The sequence below is a fragment of the Prinia subflava genome, chromosome 2 (genome assembly GCF_021018805.1).
Source record: "Prinia subflava isolate CZ2003 ecotype Zambia chromosome 2, Cam_Psub_1.2, whole genome shotgun sequence".
In the NCBI taxonomy this organism is placed as follows: Eukaryota; Metazoa; Chordata; class Aves; order Passeriformes; family Cisticolidae; genus Prinia; species Prinia subflava.
Window position 1 is genome coordinate 110,385,899 of NC_086248.1, and position 20,558 is coordinate 110,406,456.

General features: G+C 42.3%; 1 protein-coding gene across 6 annotated transcripts in view; it reads right to left on the reverse strand.

Moving 5' to 3' along the window:
* Nucleotides 1–20,558, reverse strand: part of MEIS1 (Meis homeobox 1) — a 108,110-nt gene that overhangs the window by 15,365 nt on the left and 72,187 nt on the right. For all 6 annotated transcript variants that reach the window (XM_063391567.1, XM_063391568.1, XM_063391566.1 and 3 more), the window contains exon 9: nt 7,406–7,482. In XM_063391567.1, the coding sequence (XP_063247637.1) occupies nt 7,406–7,482 (77 nt within the window). The remainder of the gene's footprint in view (nt 1–7,405; nt 7,483–20,558) is intronic.

Sequence of the window (20,558 nt, forward strand, 5' to 3'; positions counted from 1 at the left end):
AGTCAGGACTATTGGCAGGTAAACTCTGTTTGCACAGTCTGATGCTCTGCAGTGGGAACCAACCTTATTTCCTCTCAAAAAAGCATCTATGCGACTAAAATAATATCAGATTCTGGAGATTTTTTTTCTCAGTGATCAGGGTGTCTGTTAGCTTGGGCAAAAGGATTTCACATTTGCTTTTGAAATAAATGGTGTTTCCTTTGCTGTTTTTTCCCAGTCTGGATCCAGGGACTCTCAGAGCAATGGTTAGAAGCATCTTGGTGCTCCTGAATGGGATGACCCTTGTTTGGGGGCTTTTTGGGAGGGTGTGGGGACTGACCAGTCTGCTCTGAACAAGAGACTCAGGGTCTGTTAGGTCTCCATTTTTTCCTCCACCTCAAGTCCTGGAGGCCAAGGGGAGCATTTCTCCTTTACTCACCCCCTTTGAGCACCTGACCCCTTTGGAAAAACACCCATGGCAAAACTGCACCACTACTCCTTAAATCCACTCACCAAGCCCAAACCCCACGTTTGAACCACCGTGCTGTACTTTTAAATGGCTTTACTGAACTAAAAAAAAAAAGGAAATTCCAGCCTAAATCCCGGTGATCCGACAGTACCTGATGGCTCTACATTCACAGCTCTTCCCCCTGTAAGCTATTTGCTCAGCTTTTCTAATAATACCTTGACTGCCTGGCAGCTCTCCAGGGCTGTCTAAGGCAATATGCAAGCTAAACATTATTTTTTCATCTGATTTCAATATTTTCTTATGAGTAACTACACAGGATTTTACCTAGTGAGTATTCCTGATTGCTGTAATTTAAGAACAGAGAAATAGGCTACAGATGTAATATTATTATTACAATTGGCATTCAAGGTGAAAGGCATAACAATTAGCTAAGACTTAGTGAAAACATAAATGCAAAAATCTGCTTGAGAAATCCGGCACATGGTAGGTTTAGAACAGCTAATTTACCACACACGTTCTGAACTGCTCAAAAGATGTAACAATTCACCCAGCAAGATACCTTTTTTAAAAATAAATTTCTTGGTGTTTTGAGGGCGTTTTCTTGGAGGGGGATGATTTTCATACTGCAAACACCTACTGCCTTATTCTCTGGAACATCAGACAGTATTTATTTGTCAAACCCAAAAAGTATATTCTTTCATATTCCTATTTTTTCCTGCTTTTGCATGTATTCCCATTAACAAAACAGTGTTTAAATAACAACTGTATATATATTCTAGAACCACATAGAGGAGGAAAGCAAAATTTCTCCAAAATCTGATGGTTAAGTCCTTATTCCTGAAGTTGAGAGGATAATTTGTGAATGTTTTAACATTTACAAGCAAATAAGTACTTGTATTTACTGTATCTGATTACTGAGAAAAGTATTTGTTGTGTTCTTACACAGATTCAAATTGCATCTTGACCTTTTCTCATTTAATCTGTTTACTGCAACAAAAGCAGCAACAGATACATCTGAAAACAAGCAGATATTTTATTCTGCAAGGACCAAAATCCCCTGCGTGCGATGTGCTCGGCAAACCAAGTACCTCCCCTATTTATTGTAGCCTACAGCTTGGTAGGCAACAGGGGTGAAAATCCAACCCTGCATATAGGACCAGCACCTGCTTTTGCTATGCTCCCTCCCTGCTGGCCTCCTCCCCCACTTACACCCTAAAAATAGTGCTTAAGTGGGACTAAAGTGGTGCACTGGTCATGTGCTGGCCTTTTGCTCAGGGTGAATATCACCCTCAGTGAAGGAATTGAGCAAAGATGATGTCTAGGCTGAATGCCCAGCCCCAGGAAGGAGCTGTTCCATCCCCTCCAGGGATCTGGAATGGGGCTAAACGCATGGGAAACGCCAGACAGCATTCTCAGTTGGGTTTGAGGGTGTTTGGGTGTGCTTCAGATGCACCAAACCCCTGGCATGTTATGATATAAAAACCACAGAGGGGAAACAGGGGCCTGGGGCTGTCTCCCAAAAAGTGGGAAGTTGTGCAGCCATCCCTCCTTCCCCTGCCCCTTTGTGGAGGGGAACACGGGGGCTTTCTGCACCTGCCCCATCTGCATCTGGTCCCATCTGCACCTCTCCATCTGCACCTCCCAATGTGCATTCCCCCATCTGCTCTGTCCATAACCCCACCATCTGCAAGGCAGGAGGAGCAGATGGAGAGGACACCCTTCCCAGTGGTGCTCCCTGCTCAGCCCTGGCTTCTGGGGAGCACTCCCCTGTGGGAAGAGCAGAATCCTCCTGTCCCCACCACACCATGGCTAAGCACCTCCTCCCCTGCCCTGTGCAGCTGCTGGGAATTGGGAAAAAGCTTTTTACAGGAAGGGTGATAAAGTGTTGGGATGGTGTGCCCGGGAAGGTGGTGGAGTCACCATCCCTGGATGTGTTCAAGGAAAGACTGGATGTGGTTTAGTTGAGGTTAGGGTTGGGTTGGACTTGATGATCCTGGAGGTCTCTTCCAACCCAGTGATTCTGTATTGATTTTGATCAGAATTCTGAATCAGAATTCTGATTCTGCAGCAAAGCTCTACCACCTGTCTTACCCATGAGCAAAGAAATGGAGGCAGGAGGAGATCTCCTGCTGGAGGAGAGTTGCAAGGGTTCTCAAAGAGTGCTAAATTATTTCTGTGAGTCTATGCTCTGAGCTGGCTGTGCTACACACAGTAAGGTGGCCAGGTCTTCCCATCCCAAGCCCATCTCTGATTTTCCACACTCATCTTTGGGCTGGTCTTGGAGACTTTTTGAAATGTCTTTCTTACGAGGTTTCAGTAAAATCCACTTCATCTGACTCCAAGAATAAGATATAGGAAACTTTTTGACTGCATTATTTGATAATTTTTTCCAATATGTTTGGTTGGTGTTTGTTTTGAGGTTTTTTTGCAAGCCTAGGAATTTATATACAAAACTGACATTTAAAGAAGCCAAGAATATAAAATCAAGAACTCAAGAGTTCTTGAGAACTTGAGAACATGTTACTAGAGCTGTTTGCACCCCAGTCTTTAGTGTACTTCATTACAGTTCAGTTACCAGCTCATGCCACCATTTTTGATGGGGCTCAATGGCTCAAGCATCTCAATGACAATTATAGGAACAGGCCAGATCATTATAAAATAAAAGGTCTATTTTTACAGGTAATGAACTTTGAGGCAAGAAGAAAAGCAAGCCAGTTCATAGAGCCAAATGCTGCACTGGAGAAGAGGATTCAGCTCTGCTGCTTCCTTGGACTGATTGAGAGCTACTGAGTTGAACACTGAACCCAAAACTCTCACCATGAGTTACTGATTTCTCACTTCTCCCCTGCATACCCCCACAGTGGACACTGGCAATGTAAGACACCAAGGCACTCAAAACTCGGAGTTTCCATGAAACATGAAGTTTCAATGATCACTGGACCCTAAATGTGAATAAATTGCTGTCATTCTGAGTCACCTCACAGTCCCAGACCAGCCCCAAACTTGTGACTGTGATGGAATCACCTCTATGAGCCTCACTTCTTCCCCCGTGAATGAAGACAACGCTTTTCTTTCCCTCTGCAGGGTAACTGCAAAAATACCATGCAGACCCACAACCTTGTATGCATATGTAAGCAGGTGGAGGTCAGGGAAGGACCTGGGTATTACAGCAGTAAGTGCCACAGGAAAGCCCAGCAGTAATTATTAATTCCATCTTCAAGCACGGCTTGAATACAGCTCAACAAACGAAGCACGGAAGAATGAGGGCAAGATAAAATATTGACTAGCTGCTCCAGCATTGTCTGGGCTGTGCCCTAGATAGCACAAGGGTATTTGGAAAAAGCAGAAAGGAAACACCTAATAAAGGCTGGAGCTTTAAGGATTTGAATTATCAATTTTTTATTTATTTTTTGGGATCATTTTTATGCAGCACTATTTAGAGAGAGAGTCACGTATGGACGTGCACATATAGGGAGGTTACATAGGCACATTATTCTACAAGTATACAAACATCTCTCTGTGTGCAGCAAGACTTTCCTAAAACATAAACAAGCACCTGACACCTAATGCAGCCCTTGATTGGAATTGCTCTCTCCTCTTCATAGACTACCACCAGTAATTATTTACCATTAGCTCTTAATGGAAAGGGATTCAGCTGGGATGTAGTAAACAAGAAAACCGTATAGATTGTTCAATACAGCCTGACTGGCTCTCAGCTGAGGTTAGGAGTGATTGGATCACACCTGGATATTTCAATTCATTGCTTTTATCACCTGGGAAAAGCCCCTTATTAACCTGTACCTGTTGAGGTCTCCACCATGTCCATATAGGCATCATACAAGTGCCCCTTTTTGTTCATATCACTGTGCTTGGAACCCCAAACTGCTGTGGGGTTAAACAACTGAGACCTGTATGGTTCATTTGGGCTGATGACATTTGAACTCTGCTCTCTTCCTACCTTCCACAGGTTCATTTTTATTTTGCAGCAGGGTAAGGGCTCCCTCTCTCCACAACAGAAACATCTGACTGAGGCAAAAAGATGGTCTAGAAGGCAACACTGATGATTCACAAGCAGAGTTGTCATGTGAGGGGAAAAAAAAAAAAAAAAAAGGGAAAAATCCTCTGTGTGGATTATTTCATTACTTAAAAAAAACCCAAAACAAACAACAACCCAATGAAAAGGGTCAGAGTAAAGGGACTGTGGTATTTTTAAAGACATGTGCCCTTTCACGGATAAATTTTCTGGCACATGTCACATCATCACCCCATTCCTGTGACTCCTCCACCATCAACAGGGGTTGTGTGCATCAGCCTGGGGAGCCCCAAAACCAGGGCAGTCCATGTGTGAAAATCAACTTTTTTTTTTTCGTTACGGCAGAGAACTGAGGTATGCAACCAGCACACACTGGAAAGGCATTCAAAATATGACAAAAAAAAAAAGTTTAAATGCTTTCAATCTGCAGAAAACAAATGCTCTCTTCACTGACTGGTCTGTGGCAAACTTCTAATTCCAGCCAGAAAATCCAGCATTCCCAGTCTGGGCTAACGACCATGCTACCAGACATGAGTTTATGTTTTTCATGCACATTTCATGTATTCCCACATGCTGTGTTGCTGCCAATAATTTATGACTGATCTGCACCCAGCCTGCCCTTCAGCATTTTATTTAATCTCTGCAACAGTGATTTACAATGACTCATCATTAATACAAAAATGTACATGTGTGTTAACAAGTTTGGAAGAATCTAAGGAGGAAAGCAATTTTTTTTTTTTTTGTGAGTTGTGGCTGAATGACTTATGAGCCTGCTTAAGAAAGGCAAAACCAACCAGAAATTATATGTTAGCTATTCCCTGCAGCCAAACACTTAGGTAGGAAGAGTTTCTTCTGCACTTTGCCTTAGAAGAAAAGGGATCCAGCAAAATGTTTGAGAAGGTTGCTCCACAAGCAGAGGAAGTCTGCCCTACATCCACAAGACTTCAGTTACAATGTATTTTGACCTCTTTTCTTTTTTTTTCCTTGCAGGTAAGGAACTTCCAAGAACACACTTGACACAAAGTAAAAACTCCTCACATTCGAGGAGAGATGGGTACTGAAAAACACCCTGGAAAGACAACTGAAAGCAAACCTTCTGAAGGTGACTCTGGAGAAATTCCACCAGCTTTAGCTCAATCCATGCTATGTTCACCATCCTGAAAAATTTCTTTGGGTGAACCATCCCAAAGTGACCCATCTATCCCTGTTGAATCCCGCGCTCCCAGACCCCGCAGAAGCAACGCTCCCGTTCTCCACCCCATCCCTAAAAAAGCCCCTGCTGAGTATCCACAGCTTCTCAGAGGGCCCAAGCACCCACTGTTAAACTGAAGGACCACCATATAAATTAGGGTGACACCTGGATGAAGGCTGGAGGGCGCAAAGTCAAAGCAAACGCTATTTTTTTCTGGCTGAGCCAAAATACTGGGGGTCACGCTACCTCGTACCACGTAAATTTTATGTTTTGTGCCTTTTATTACCCCATTTTAAAGTAAGTATGTTGGGAGCATACTTCACATACACGAAGTATTTGGCATTTTCCTTTATTCAGCATCTTAAAGGGCTTCAAAAAATTGATCTCCCAGGGCTGCTGTGGGGTCACAGAAATTGATAACCCTTACAAGCTATGCTTATGTGAGCCCGCCTGCGTCTCCCAGATAGTGCACTTTGTAAATTAATCCTCCAAAGGCAAATATATTGTAAGTAGCTTGTTATCTCTAAAGTACTAAATTGAAGAATACATGGGATTATATTGACAGAAATTACATTTTCTGTAATGGGGTTTAATATATCTGAAATCTCTCCCATAGGCTCCTATGCTCTCTGAGAGAGGAGGGTTTGTTAATGTAGGTGCAATGGACATCAAGACCAAATTTATTCACTAAAATGGATTAGGCCATGTAATCAGAGCTTCAGTAATATTAATCTCTGACACTTATTGAACAGGAAAAAAGAAACAACTTTTGTCTGCAAACTGGCATTCCTCCCTCCCTTCTCCCCAGCAGGCTTGCTTGTTTGCCTTGGCCATTTTCTGGGTATTACTTCAAAGAGGATAAGGTTTCCCATCATAAACACTAATCTAAAAATATTAGGACAATTAATTAGATACACTTAGTTTTACAAGGTATTAGATTGCAATACACTTCGAGTATGACACTTGTTCTGGGACAGTGGGAGGAACCCACATTTTGATGCAATGTCAAAGGGCAATAAATCAAACTTTCTTTAAAGAGGTTTGCTGCTTAAATCACGAGTAATTTTCACTGGTTGCCTTCACCACACCCCAAACAGTTAGCAACCCAAAATCCACTGCAAAACCAGCATGGATCCTGACTTCCTTCAAAGGAATCACCACCATAACAGAGCAAGGGCTCCACCAACTCTGAGCTGGAGCAAATAAATAAAGTTGCTCCACACTTGACTTCGGCACCAAAGAACCAGATTGTCCTCAAAGTTTATTCATAAACTGGGTTTTGAAAACAAACTGATAGAGAGACACAAGAACATCAGTCAAAAAGCAAAACCCCTCTAACAACACTATAAAAAGCATGCCAGCAGCCCCAAATAACAAAATGCTCAGCAGAAATGGGACCAATTTTCCCTTTTTTGCCCCCAACATCTGAACCTCTTCCAAGACCAATGTTCTGCAAATGGATGTGCTTTCTCCTGAAGAACAGATATCCTCAGCCAGAAAGGGCACTGGTATCAGATGTGAATACACTGAGATTTGCCCAAATGGTGGGAAAAAAACCCACAGTAGCAAACCTCATACTTTCTACCACCTGAAACCACTCACCTGGTTATATCTCTTTTGTATCAATAAACTGTTGGGGAGGGGAACAACAAGGGCAAGGTGTGTCCCCAAAACCACAGAGGACTAGCCCAGAGGGTGCCACTATAGAGAAACACTAAGGAAAATGACTTACCAATTGTTCACTTGAAGTATAGTGAGCCCTGTGTCTTGTGCCAACTGCTTTTTCTGCTCTTCTGAAGGGTAAGGGTGCTAGAAGACACCAAAATAAACACAAACATTTAAAACAATGTGCTTTTTCGGCCTCCTTTTTATTTAAAAAAAAAAATCCAACAAACCAAACCAAAACAGAAGCATGACATCTATTATGGAAAGGTGAAAATGCTGAGGTGTGTCACTCTTTTATAATTATTAATGGGCTACTACATCACTTAATTAATGGCAGTAAAAGACAAGCCAATTATAAAGATTAGTGAAGTGGAGAAATAACTGCTTAGGATACTGACAGTACCTTGATACTTGAGAAGGATATTTGTTGCATTAGCTGAAAAATTTTTGTACTTGTCTCAAATGATCAATTAGAGTCAAATAATCTTTTTTTTTTCCTCTTGTTTCTTTTGTTTTTAAAGAATGTGATAAAGCACTTCTCTGTAAAACTAAAACACACTGATGTTTTCCGAGATAGTGAAGGCAGAACTTGCCAGTGCCCCAAAATAATTTGCAAATAAGATCAGCATCCTGAACATAAACAAATGCCTGTGTGTTGAACACAGGCCAATGCAAGGTCAACAATCAGCACATTTTTGCCTGACATTAGCATAGCTGTGCTGTGCTAATCCTAAGAGACAGAAAATAAATACTCCTTTAATTGAAGATAATGTTATAATTCAATCATAAGTTTCTTGTGAGAACTTGATTTGCTTTCTCAGAAAATTCGCTTCTGCATGAATACAGATTGCTTAATAAATCAACAGCAAAAACCACAGCCAAGTCTGCAATGTAGAAATATCATTTCTGTCCTTCCCATCTATGCAGAAATGTCACTGCCCCAGAAGGAAATGGCCACATACTGCAAATGTAACACTTTCAAGGAAAAGTCCTGTTTTGAGGAACTGATTCAGCTCCTAACCTGGATGCCCCAATCTCAGTACATGTGTGGTTCAGACGTGGACTGCTGCAAGGTGCTTAGCAGCATCTCAATAAAGATCATTTGAAATAACTGCGTAGTCCTATCCCAACACCATTCAGCAGCTGATTGGCACTAAGTATTTATTGGTACACATCCATCCTTTTTTGTTCCCCCCAAAATATTCCCTTATTCCCTGGATGTATTCTTCAGTTTAATATTGCGAGACATAAACTGAAACCTTGTAAAGCACAAGAAATTTAAAACCTCATAAAATTTCACAATCTTATTGGTATTACAGCTGTTTAGCAGATTTTACATATTCTTGTAAACAGCATAGTCTGACTTCTTTACATGCAAGGATCTCCTAACATCACCAAAAAGGTAATTCTTTTTGTTGTAAATCCAGCAACTTCTCTTAACACATCCATTTCAAAGCCCACCACCATGGCCATCAGCTCCATGAGAGACTTTTTATCTTTTTCCACCCAAGAATGTTGAGGAATTTTCAATTCTTTTAAAAGCTCTGTGCTCTTGACAGGAAGCCCACAGATGACCTGCACACCTGTAAACCATCCCTTTTATTTTCTGTGTGTACATGAAACAGCTCCAGAATTGTAAAGTGAAAAGCAGAGGGAAGGGGATTGACTTCTTTTTTTTTTTTTCCTTTATGGGCAATTTGCATTTTACACATGCAAAAACATAGCATGTATTTTACCATCTGCCTTCTACACACATTCATCCACGACAGTCATACTTATGTCCATCTATCTCAACACAACATTTTTCTTCCCTTCAACAAAAAAAACCCCAAACCCTACAGAGATGATTTGTAATATTTTCATCTTTACAACTTACTTCTTAATTCGTTACTTTGCTATCAAGCGAGGACAGAATTATTATTTTTTTTTTCTTATTTTGCTTTGCCACCTTACATGTGATCTAATTTTAAGTAATTGAACAAACTGTGTCTAATTTCATGCAGCAAGCAATAATTACTAGACAGCCTCTAGCTATTGGAATTGAGAAGTCTGTCTCCATTAAGCAATTTTCAATTGTTCTGGACATTTTTTTTTTAAATAGACAAGACTGGATAAAATTAGCCATCAGAATAATATTGTCACTGTAAAAATAATTGCTCTAAAAGTCTCAGACTACAAATTCCTCAAATCGCGGCATGTCTAAGGTCATCTGATTCATGTTAATTTTTTTTTTTTCATATCCTAGTACGGCATAAACTTTTAATTTCATGATAAATCTGTAATTGCCATAATCACATGACAGCCTGGGATTTCACACAGCTAATCCCTCTTAGCTAAAGGGTCACAATGCAGCAGGCTTCCCAACCATGATTTGGTGTGGTTTAAAGTAATCTTAACCACTAAGCAACGTTGTTATGTAAGCTTTCCGTGGATCAGACGAGTCGTTCCTTTGCGGACTAAAAATAAAACGAAATAATAGAAGTGATTTGACAAAGAATCAGCGTGCCACAGGCTAGGTTGCTATAAAAACATCCAAAGCCTCGTTGCATTCCCACCCCCAGGGCTTGGAGGGCCTGTGCTACGGGCAAAGGCAGACGTCACATTGCGACAGAGAGGAAGAGGGGAACCCTGAGAACTGCCATTTCATGAAGAAATGGGAAATTCAGTCAAAACTGTTGCTGTTGGTCTTTACTCCACCTATGCAAGAATGACCAGTGTCTTCTGGAAACTTTCTGTTCGAAGGAATATAGACAAATGCACATAGATATGGATATATATATATATTTGTGTGTGTATAGATTCTATTTGTATGAATATGTAGAAAACATATCTTAGACAAATGGTTAAGTTTAAGGTAGTCTTGCGAGGAGGGGAAAGTTGGATTTGATCCTTCCAACTTGAGGTATTCTGTAATTTTACTTAATATATAAATATATAGGGAAGAATGACTAGAAAACACTGCAGTGACTCCAGCTGATGAGTCCACCTATCACTCTGGATCACTTTGGGATATCAAGGCAAACTGTTCAATAAACAGTGACTCGAGACCTTTACTTTGCTGTGTACATTAGCTCCAACCATTATCTCTTAAAAGCTTAATTATTTGCAAACAATTGATCAAGATGGGAATTGGAGAAAAGAGACTCCGGACCACCGGGAGAGCAGCAATGCATTAGGAGAGCAAACAGAATTACCTTCAGGTCTTATAATCAGAATTAACGATTGGGACCGTGTGCAGGGCAGCATGAGAAGCTGTAACACTCATGCTGGACTGTTTTCCATTTGATCTGCATTAACACCTCCAGTGAAAGCCATAAAATGGTGATTACAGATGGGAAGGCTGACCCTCCTTCCCAGAACCAGCCCAGCTCGTGTGTACCACAAGACTGCAGCCAGGCTTTCTTGCCAAGGCCACAGGAAAAAGGGAAAAACAAGCAGGAAGCAGGCAGGTTAACAAACAAACAAACAAACAAAAAACCCCAACCCAAAACAAAACAAAACAAACCACACACCAAAAATAAAAACAAAAAATGCCAGTTAAAGAAATAAGTCTGACAACAGATTAAAGGCTCTGAATTTGGCTCTGATATTTCCTGATCAAGCCTGCTGCTGTTACAGAGCTATAGAGCAGCATCCACCAAATGATATGAGACCTTGTGCTTTTCCCTTTCCATAAATCTAGCACTGAAATGTGGATTGTTTGGCACCATTAATGTGTTTTTGAGGCTCTGTGGTATTACTTTTAATAATGACTTAGTACAGAAAGTGATTGCTTAATAACACCATCAAAGTCTGCATGCAAATGAAAATTATTCCTGGGGGATTTGCCCAGGGTAATATGAACAGTTAAGGAACATTTGAAAAGGTAAAAATAACTATGCAAAATATGAGTCAGAGCAGTCATTTTAGCAGTAACAAAGAAATCAAAGTGACAGAGAGAAAAAATTAACTTTCCATCATATTTTCTCGTCACTGTTTTATGAATGGTATTTAGAAAGCAGTAGTCTTAATAAAAGCCCTTTTTTTAATGCAGCTTGAGAGCATTTTTAGCAACACAATAAGATTTTTTTTTTTTTAAATCACCTTTGACTGCAGACGGTGGGTAAAGTCTCCATGAGGTACAGATGGAAAGCATCCAAGGTTGTCTCTTAATGCTCCACCTCGTCCCAATGTCCTCCCTCTCTCGAATTTCCCACCCCAGGCAGCAAACCCTGGATGCCAGGACAGACTTTATCTTCTTTATCTTATCTGTAACCCGGCATCACCAGCGCTCCCTGCCCTCCTCCTCTGCTGCAGCGGCGCATCCCAACGGTGCCGGAAAAACGGGAAAACACCGTCAGAAAAACGGGAAAACAAACACTCCTGCCCTTCTCACCCCCCAGATCCCTGACTCCTGAGGGCACCAGAGCTGCTCAATACCCCCAGCCCTCCCACAGCACCCAGGCAGAGGCAATCCCCACGGGAAAGGCTCCCCTGGGAGGAGGCTGTGGCCACCACCGTGGCGGGGCCGTGGCTTGGGAGAACCATTTCGGAAGCGCTTCCATCCCCCTTCCTCCTGTCCTCTGCCTCCTCCAGAGCTCAGGGTGAAGCACCAAGGTGAGATGACCTTGAGCTAAACTCTGGTAGGTGATGAGGAGAAATCGCCCCCTTAAAATTTAGACCCCAGGAGTGTTTATTAACTGCTTTCTAACATCAAAATAAAGACGGGAAAAAAAAAAATCCCAACGCTGTGATTTTCTTGTTTCTGGAGAGAAACCCAGCCTAACTCAGTGTCCACAATAAAACCCAAGGATCAGCCCTCCAGTACTTTGACATTATGCTGAACTCTGAATTCTTGCTTTACCCAAACTTGTCCAGGGTTAGCTAAGGTGGCAGCACAGCCATTTGGATCTCTCCCCTTCCCCAGCTTCCTTCTGGTTTGCATTTGAACTGTTTACATTAATGATCAAGTTGATCTACGAGAAATTACTATTTTTTTAATATCCATAATGCTTTCCTATTGTCTCTCAGCTTTATGAATTAGTTTTACTGTTGCAGTGAATGCTTTTTTTGTCTCCTGACTGCACATTATCAAAGGGACACTTTGTGCCTTCCATTTGCATTACAAAAGCAGTGCATGGTGTAGTCTAAGAACAGAGCTTGAATTTATAGCAGTCGAGTCCTAGATCCTCACACATTCTGCCCTCCTAAAGAATAACAGGGGTTTCTGCACTCAAAAAAGTAGCCAAAAAATGGTTGGATCACTATCCATAAAGTCATAAGATTGCAACCCCCTTTCTTCATCGGCCACCGGCGTGTTGAGAGGGAGCGATAAAGAGAACGCGTGGAGCCCCCTTGCCTATTTTGCAGGCTGCCTGAATGGGTTTATAGACCATCCCTGTGACCTGCTTTATATTCAGGCAAGGCTGTAAAAAGTTTCCAAGTGGAGGTGACCTGGTAGGGAGGGGGGAGAAGAAAAAAAAAATCCAACTCGGAAGCTGCAAACTCGATCCTGTTTATCCCATGGGATTGGCTCGCACATTGGAGGAAATACTAAAACACTGAGGAGGAAGTTGTTTTATTAGAAATGCATCTCTCTGAGGCTGGGAGGGGAAAAAAGCCTGTGCAAAGTTTGCACAGTCTTTTCCTTGGCTGAGAGTAGTGAGTCAGCCTGATAATGCTATTGAAGTGTGAGCTGGCTTTGGCATTTCAAGCTCCTTGTTGCTTTTTCATCACAGCGAGAAAACACGGTCCATATGACACGGTCCTGCTGCACACAAAGCCAGCTTTTTCCTCTTTCAAAAGAAAATATTTCCCCAACTTATTGTAATAGTTTAACATCCCCACAGTTAAGGCCTTTTTTGCAACATTACTGTTAATAAATCCTGGTGCTGCTGGAGTTATTGAATTGCAAACTGTGAACACAGAATCAACAGATGAGCTTGGTCTTCTAAAGTCAAAAATGCATCAAAATATGCAGTGTGACTAGATGCTGCATCACCCTGACTCGCCTGAATCCCTGTGGCATGGCCAATGAGCTGTTGCTTTGGACTTTTGCATCAGCCCATCCCTTTGAGATGGGCTCTGAGATGCTGCCTTACAAAAGGGTTTGCAGGCTGCTCTGGCAACCCTGCCAAAAAAAAAATAAAAGGTGAGGAAAGGAGGCAGGATCTGACTCTCCTAAGGCAAATGCAGGATGTAAAAGACACAGGCAATACCCCAGAAATTTAAAAATCTGAATGTGTTCACAGCCAACCTGACTAAACAGGGGTTGGGGTGGTTTTGCAGGCAGAGGAGGGGAGCAGACATTTCCTTTGTGGGGGTTTACAAGGAGGGAGAAGAGCTACTGGCAACAGCAAGTCTTTTTAATGAAGAAGTTATGCTGGGAAAAAAAGAAAACCCTTCTCCTTTTTTCCCATTTGCCCTTTTGTAAATAATTTTCTTGCAGGAGTTGTCTGTGAACAAGTTTTGGCACTCGCTAACATAAATATCCTTTCCAAAGCTGATGGAGAGACATGGTATGGCTTGGGATGCACTGCCAATACTTCTCTGGTGGCCCCATCAAATTACTCAGAATGTGAGCACTCATTAAGGAAAAAAGTTCAGATCATCCCTTGCACAGGATATTACAGAAGTCAGAAAATGGAAAAACCTTTTAACTCATCTAATCCATCTCCTGGCTGCTACAATATTATTCCTTCCATACCATATATTATTACCCGCTGCCTTTTCCAGTTGAGCTTTAGCTAATCCAAGCAATGGTGCTCCTGCTATTTCCTTTTGGAGACACTCTGATAGACCTCAGTGTCTGGAGTTTACTCTGGCTCCTACTGGTTTCCAGTTCAAGCCGAGTCTATGCAGACACTCCCACACCATACCCGGGTAACTGAGTGGAGCTTTTCCCCTGTTAAACATTCCTCTGGTGCCTGTGTGCATGTGCACACAGAAACACACACACACAGCTTGCACATACACATTAACTTTGTTTGATACACTTAAGAAGGGTTTTTTTTTACTCTAGGATCAAGCCTATTTGTGCTAATGTGACCTGGGTGATGAGCTTTTGCGTCCTCTGCCATTTTTCTTTATTGTTGTCATTATTGTTTTTCTTTCACGGCCTAAAACTGACCAAGGACAGGGAAATTAAAAGAAAAATTGCATCCAAAAGATTAGCAAAATTCTCCTCAACGCAGCACACAGCTAAAAACTATGAAACACTACAGCCAAGTGACACCAAAGGAGCTGAGGAAATGCATCAATCTGACTGCAGCCGCCTTGGAGCTCAAACTCACAGCCCTCAAACCCAGCTTTTCAGCTGAGCCAACATCTTTATCAGGCAGCTGCGAAAAGGCAGGGAGGCAAACCCCAGCCTTCCCTAGGTGAGCAGCTTTTGGGAAGGAAGGAAAAATATCACCGGCACGCCAAAAGAAATCCCAGCTACCCGATAAGTCCGTAAAAGCGCTGCTGTTGTTTTTAGAGCCAGCCTAAGACAGATTAGCCCAGGTAAATATCTCCCAACCAGAAGCCTTTTCTCAGCAATAAGTCACTGTCCTTATCTACCTCAAATGACTCTCTAAACAGGTGGGCTCGGAAATAACTCCGCAATCTCTGGGAAACGCCAGTGCCAGCAGCTGTAATCCCGTAGAGTTAAGCCAAAAGCTTTTATTTGTGCTTTTCCCTCTTTTTCCCAGGCTGTCCTCGGTGCATCAGGAGCTCCCTCTGTAAGGGAGGGATAAAAACGCTGTGCCTCCATGCCCTACTCTACACACCTGTGTGATGGAAGGTTGCTGTACTCAGCCAGATCCCAAATATGAGCCTCAGGCTTTTGGATGGAGCAGGAGCTTTAGGCAGGTTTCCCAAGGTGGTAGCACCCTCAAGGAGCAGCCACCAGGCAAACTGGGAAACCTCCTGCCAGGAGCTTGAACTCCTTTTTTTCATGAAGGGACCAAGCCATCATACAAAAAGAGTTCAAGGCAACCAACACATAGAGGTGTCAATGGTTCAACACCAAGATGAGGGGGGGTTACATTTCTATTTTACGTTTTCTATTTGAAAACAAAACAAACAGAAAAGAAAACTACCACCGAGGAAGGAAATGAAAAGATAAAGCTGCTATTTTGCAATGCTGCTTTGTTGGCATGGAAAGTCCTTGAACAGATGCCCTGTCCACCATTAAATATTCACAACATATCCTTGTAAAAGAATAAAGACCACTCACTTATAAGCAAAACCACAATGTGTTCTTCATGGAAAAAAAAAAAAAAAAAGAGAAAGATGCATTTAAGGATCTTTAAAAAAAAGAAGAAGGAGGGAAAAGGAAAAAAAAAAAAAGCCAGGAAAACACTGCTGTTCTCTGAAGAAGCAGAGACTCTTGGAAGTAGTGCACATTCTCTGGCGTTAATTTTCCCACTTAAATTACAGTGATGCTGTAGCCTCATCTCATTAGAGATCATTGTCCCCAGTAGACAGTTGTGTTTATGGGGGATTCTTGCTGTTCCACACCTGCTGCTCAGGTTGCTACGTGATAAAGCCTGCATACAAACAGCAGTCTTGAGGTTGCTGGACTGCAACTGATGAGCCCAGGCTAATTCAGGGGTGATTATGTAGTTTACTGGACCACTAAACCTCTTTAAGCTTGTAATTACTGCCTATTTGAGTAAAGAACATTGAAAAGCAATTCACTGCATCATGCCTGCCACAGCTGGAAGCAGGCTGCCAGCAGTCTGCGGGGACATTAAAATCTGCAGGGACCGGGGTTGGAGCGGAGCTCGCAGGCACAGCCAAGCGCGCTCACATTCCAGCTCACCTTCCCTGACCAGGAGTGCCATTAAAGGTGCAATGAGAACGATAGAAAAGCAATAAAGATGACAAATACCGGGACGTAATTGAAAGAACTGCGTTTTAATCACTCTCCCCCTCTTCCCTCTCCCCTTATATTGGCTAAAAAAAAAAGAAAAAAATTAAGCCTTTTCGTCGTGACAAGAGAAGGGAAAGAAAAAGGCCTTTTGCAAAAGGGGAAAGCACTACGTGCATTTCTGTTTTGAAGCTGGGGGTTTCCCTCATGTTTCAAAGCTTTAGAAAGAGTAAGTTTACTTGTAAAGTGAATGCACAGTAAGTCCTCTTACGTATTTGGCATCTTAAGCCCTGAGTCTTCATTAAATCTGCTCACTGAGCCTTCATGAAACTCTCCAAGAGCACCCCAGAGCTAAAGCACCGCTCTGAAAAAGAACTCCACCCCATGCAGCATCACAGCAGTCCTGACTATCCAGACAAGACTGTGGGTTTCTTTTAATAATAAATAAATATCTCTCTGATTCTGTTTCCCTTTTGAGTTCTGACCCACTCTAACCCTCCTTTTCAAGTCTGCCCCTGCAGCTCTCAATGAGCAGGAAGCTATTAAAAAAGGGCACCTTGGTTTTTTGCATAATTAGCAGTTTGGGGAACAGAGTCTGGGGGAAGAAGAGCAGATCAAATGGGACCTATGACACAGGCAGAAAGGTTGGTAATAGGTATTTTTACATGTGAGTAAACCAAGGTCTGGAAAGCACTGGCAGAAACAGAGGGATGTTGCAGTGTCACCACTGAGCCCCAACCCTGCTTGGCATTGCTGGTGATGCCTTCAGGAGGCTGACCTGGAACAGAGACTGGACAGAGCTGGAGAATAAAATCAGGATTTATTGAAAGGCCTCCAGGATACACCTTGGGCAGGACGGGAGCCTGGCCACGGCTACACCCAAGGTGGACTAAAAAATGGTCACAAAATGGACAAACGGTCACAAAATCTCACATTTTTATAAGTTTTGGTCCATTTGCATATTGGGGTTTAATTGTCCAGTTACAGCTCCAGGTTGTGAGGTCCCATCCTTCTTGTTCCTCCCTCCAGCCCACCCCTGTTTGTGCTTTTGGGGCTGAAAGTTGTCCTCGGTTTTCAGCAGGAAAAGGATTTGTTTTGTGTCCCTGCTCTGTGAAGAGCAGAGTGACACTGAATGTGAGCTCAGAGCTGCACCCCTGGGCAGCACAGAACCTGAAAAATAATGAAAGCTGAAACTTAAAGCATCACTGGGAGCTCCAACCAGCTCCAGGCCGTGCCTGCCCGTGGGGCTCCAGCTGAATTTCCAAATCCAGTTGAAGAGCCAGGTCCTTGGAGCCCTCCCATCCTCCAGCCACGCCACAGCTACCCCTGCTATTAGACTGCCATGTGTGAGGTCCAGCAATGGGCCTAACGAGCTGCCCGATTAACTAACTGCAAGAAATGGGCTCTAAAGCCTCCTAGGACGTTTGGAGATGCAGAATTCCTCAGTGTCATTTCCCTGCCCCGCTAATAACTGCCACAGCTGCCGGGGAGAATGGGGTGTGGGAAAAGGCAAAAATAAACAAGCAAAACAAAATAAACCGTCGCTATTGATACAATTAACCCTGGACTGAAGTAAATTTAAGATATGGGGCCTCTTTCTCTTCTCATCTAATAAATTGCCTTGTTTTAAAAAACAAGGACACGCCATCTGTAGTACTAATCTCACATGTATCTAGAAAGGGAAAGTGGGAAAAAAACCCCATGCATACATGAGCATGCTACTGTGAACAAACATCAGCTTTAAAAGGAGAATGTAAAAGCTTTCAGGAAGTTTATCCTTAAAAAGCATGTGAATTCCCAGTCACAACAATCCTCCAACTAACCCCATCCAAGCTCCAAAGAGCCACAGGCTTGTGTGTTACCCAGCCATCACTCTTATTAATATTCATTAGGCAGGGCTACTTGCATTTTCATAAGCTGCAAAGGTGGCAAAAGAAACAATCAGAATTCTTTAACACACAGGCATTATCAATTCAACATCTGCCAAAGAAGAGAGCACACAGATCTGAGGTTGAAATTCAAATGCAATTTACCTGGGCTAGAGCTGGGCTTCACTTTCCAGCACCCAACCAGCTATTTCAGGCGCTCTCATTTTACCCATCACAGCTTTTACCTCCCCATAAGTTCACTCTCCATTATTTTTACCTTTAAAATGAGAGCCCCTCATAAATTCCCTCCTTCATTCCTTAGGTCTAATGAGTTCTCCTCTGCTAAAACAACCCAAGTTCAGTGCAATCGCATATATGAATAATACAGACAAGTTTAAACTCAGTAAACTTGACTAAGCAATTCTGCTTTCTGGCTAGAGAATTCATTTATCTACACCCATTTAGTGTGTGAAATCCCTTTGACTGGCTTCAGGGCACAGGCTTGTACATCCACTTTCTGATCAGCCTGGCCTTAAAATTTAACTCTGAGAGATGAACTGAGAAGTCTCCAAAAGAAAACAACTGCTCTAATTAATTACGTACCCAACTTAGCAAAGAAACAAGTCTGATAATGCTAACCAATCTCAGAATAAAGTAGATACATGTTCCCAGGATGATATTTCTATGCACAAGAACGTGCACCAAAAAAAGTGTGATTAGATCTCCTGAGAGCTGGGAAAAGGCACATCACAATTCTCCAAATCTCCAGATTCAACCCTAAATTAACATGTATCTTCCCACAAATTCACTATGCTTTGATTCTCATCCTTATAAAAAGTCATTAGAAAGGCTTGGAGCAGGATGTGACTCTTCCCTCTTGGAAAACTTCTCGGACAACGAGGACTCCCTCATAAAACATAATCTTTTACCCCAAATTCAATGCAGGTCTCTACGAATTTCACTTGGATTTCAAAAGCCTCCATTGACCTGACTCACAGAGGGGAACCAAGCTGTGCACTTCAGTGGAAATATTCATGGGAAGTGAGGCACTTCCCAGGGGCTGGTATTGGCCAACACCTGGGGATGAGCCCTGCAGTGGCAAACCTCTCTTCACCTGCATCCCTTGAGATCTGGCACTGAGCTGCAGTGAACACAGCCAAAGCCTGGCCTGCTAAAGGATGCATCCTCAGCTTTGTCAGGTGAGACCCTTCTACAGGATGGTGAGAGGATGAGGCCAGGACAGGGGTTTTTGGAAGGGGCTTTCCAGAAATGCAAACAGAGTCAGCAATAAGAAGCCAGTGCCCACCCCATCCCCAGCCTGAGCATCCCTTTCTTGTCTGGTCCCTTCCAAGGTCTAAGCACCACACACGTGGAGATGCCTTCACAGAAGCTACCATTGAAGAGACAATCCACATATTTGGAAGCAAAAGCATCAAGACGGTGTGTTGCTTTCAGCACATTTATGATGTCATGGCCATTAACAATTCACAAGAACAGTAACAAGATATCATCAATTAATCTTTTCAATTCAAGCTCAAAAATGCCCCCTCTGCTTTCCCCTCCTTTCTGAACAAAACTCATTTATTTCAGAAAGACTTAAATGAAAGTAGTTAAAGACCAAAAAAATGTCACCACTAACAAGTTACAAAGTAAGAAAGAGCAAGCAGACACATTTGATCTTGTTCTATACAGGAACCTTTCTAAGATGACTGCTCCAATTAAAAAAAAAAAAGTTGAATTTATCATTTTGATGATAGGAGATTATGAACTTTACTATTATATGCATATATTTTGTTTAATGGCTTAGTTTATTTTAATAACAAAGAGAAACTAGATCTTTACAGATGAAAGCTTTATTTCATGGCTTCAGTACAACTGGGATTTTTAAAATCTGTGATGTTAACCAAAATGTGATAATGGATGTTCTCAAGGGCCCTATTTTGTAGCATTTTATGCAGAGCCAAACGGTATGCAAGACATTACAAACATGGTGTTTAGCCCTATTTTAAGAAAGTAGAACTGACTTCAGTGTCAGAGGCCCCTGTAATTGTTTTCCATCTGCTTCTTATGCCTCTGAACTTGTGCAGCGAAGTCTGGCTGTAGAAATGCTGTGACAAAGGCATTAGCTCTCTGAAGATTTTTTACGAAATTATATTGAAAGGCACCATTTGTAGGACTTTGGCTGGAAGGGGACAGGAGTGATTGCAATGTAACTACTTTACCTACAGCACCCTTGCCTTGAAGGGTCTGTTGACATCCAGAAGAAGAGAGACACAAAAAAACACGCTAGGAAAAAAAAAAAAACGCCAACTCCGCTACCATTTTTATATCACTTACTTCCTAAGACAGAGTTAATAAGAAACACCTCATCAAACTTGATCATGCTCTCAATGCTTCCAAAGAACTTCTCATCTATTCTGCTTCCTTTTATTCTCACGTTAGGAGATGGAAAGCAGTTGTTTCAGACGACGGCGGCGCTCATGCGTATGCGCCATCAAGGGCGCTCTTCTCTAAGTTTT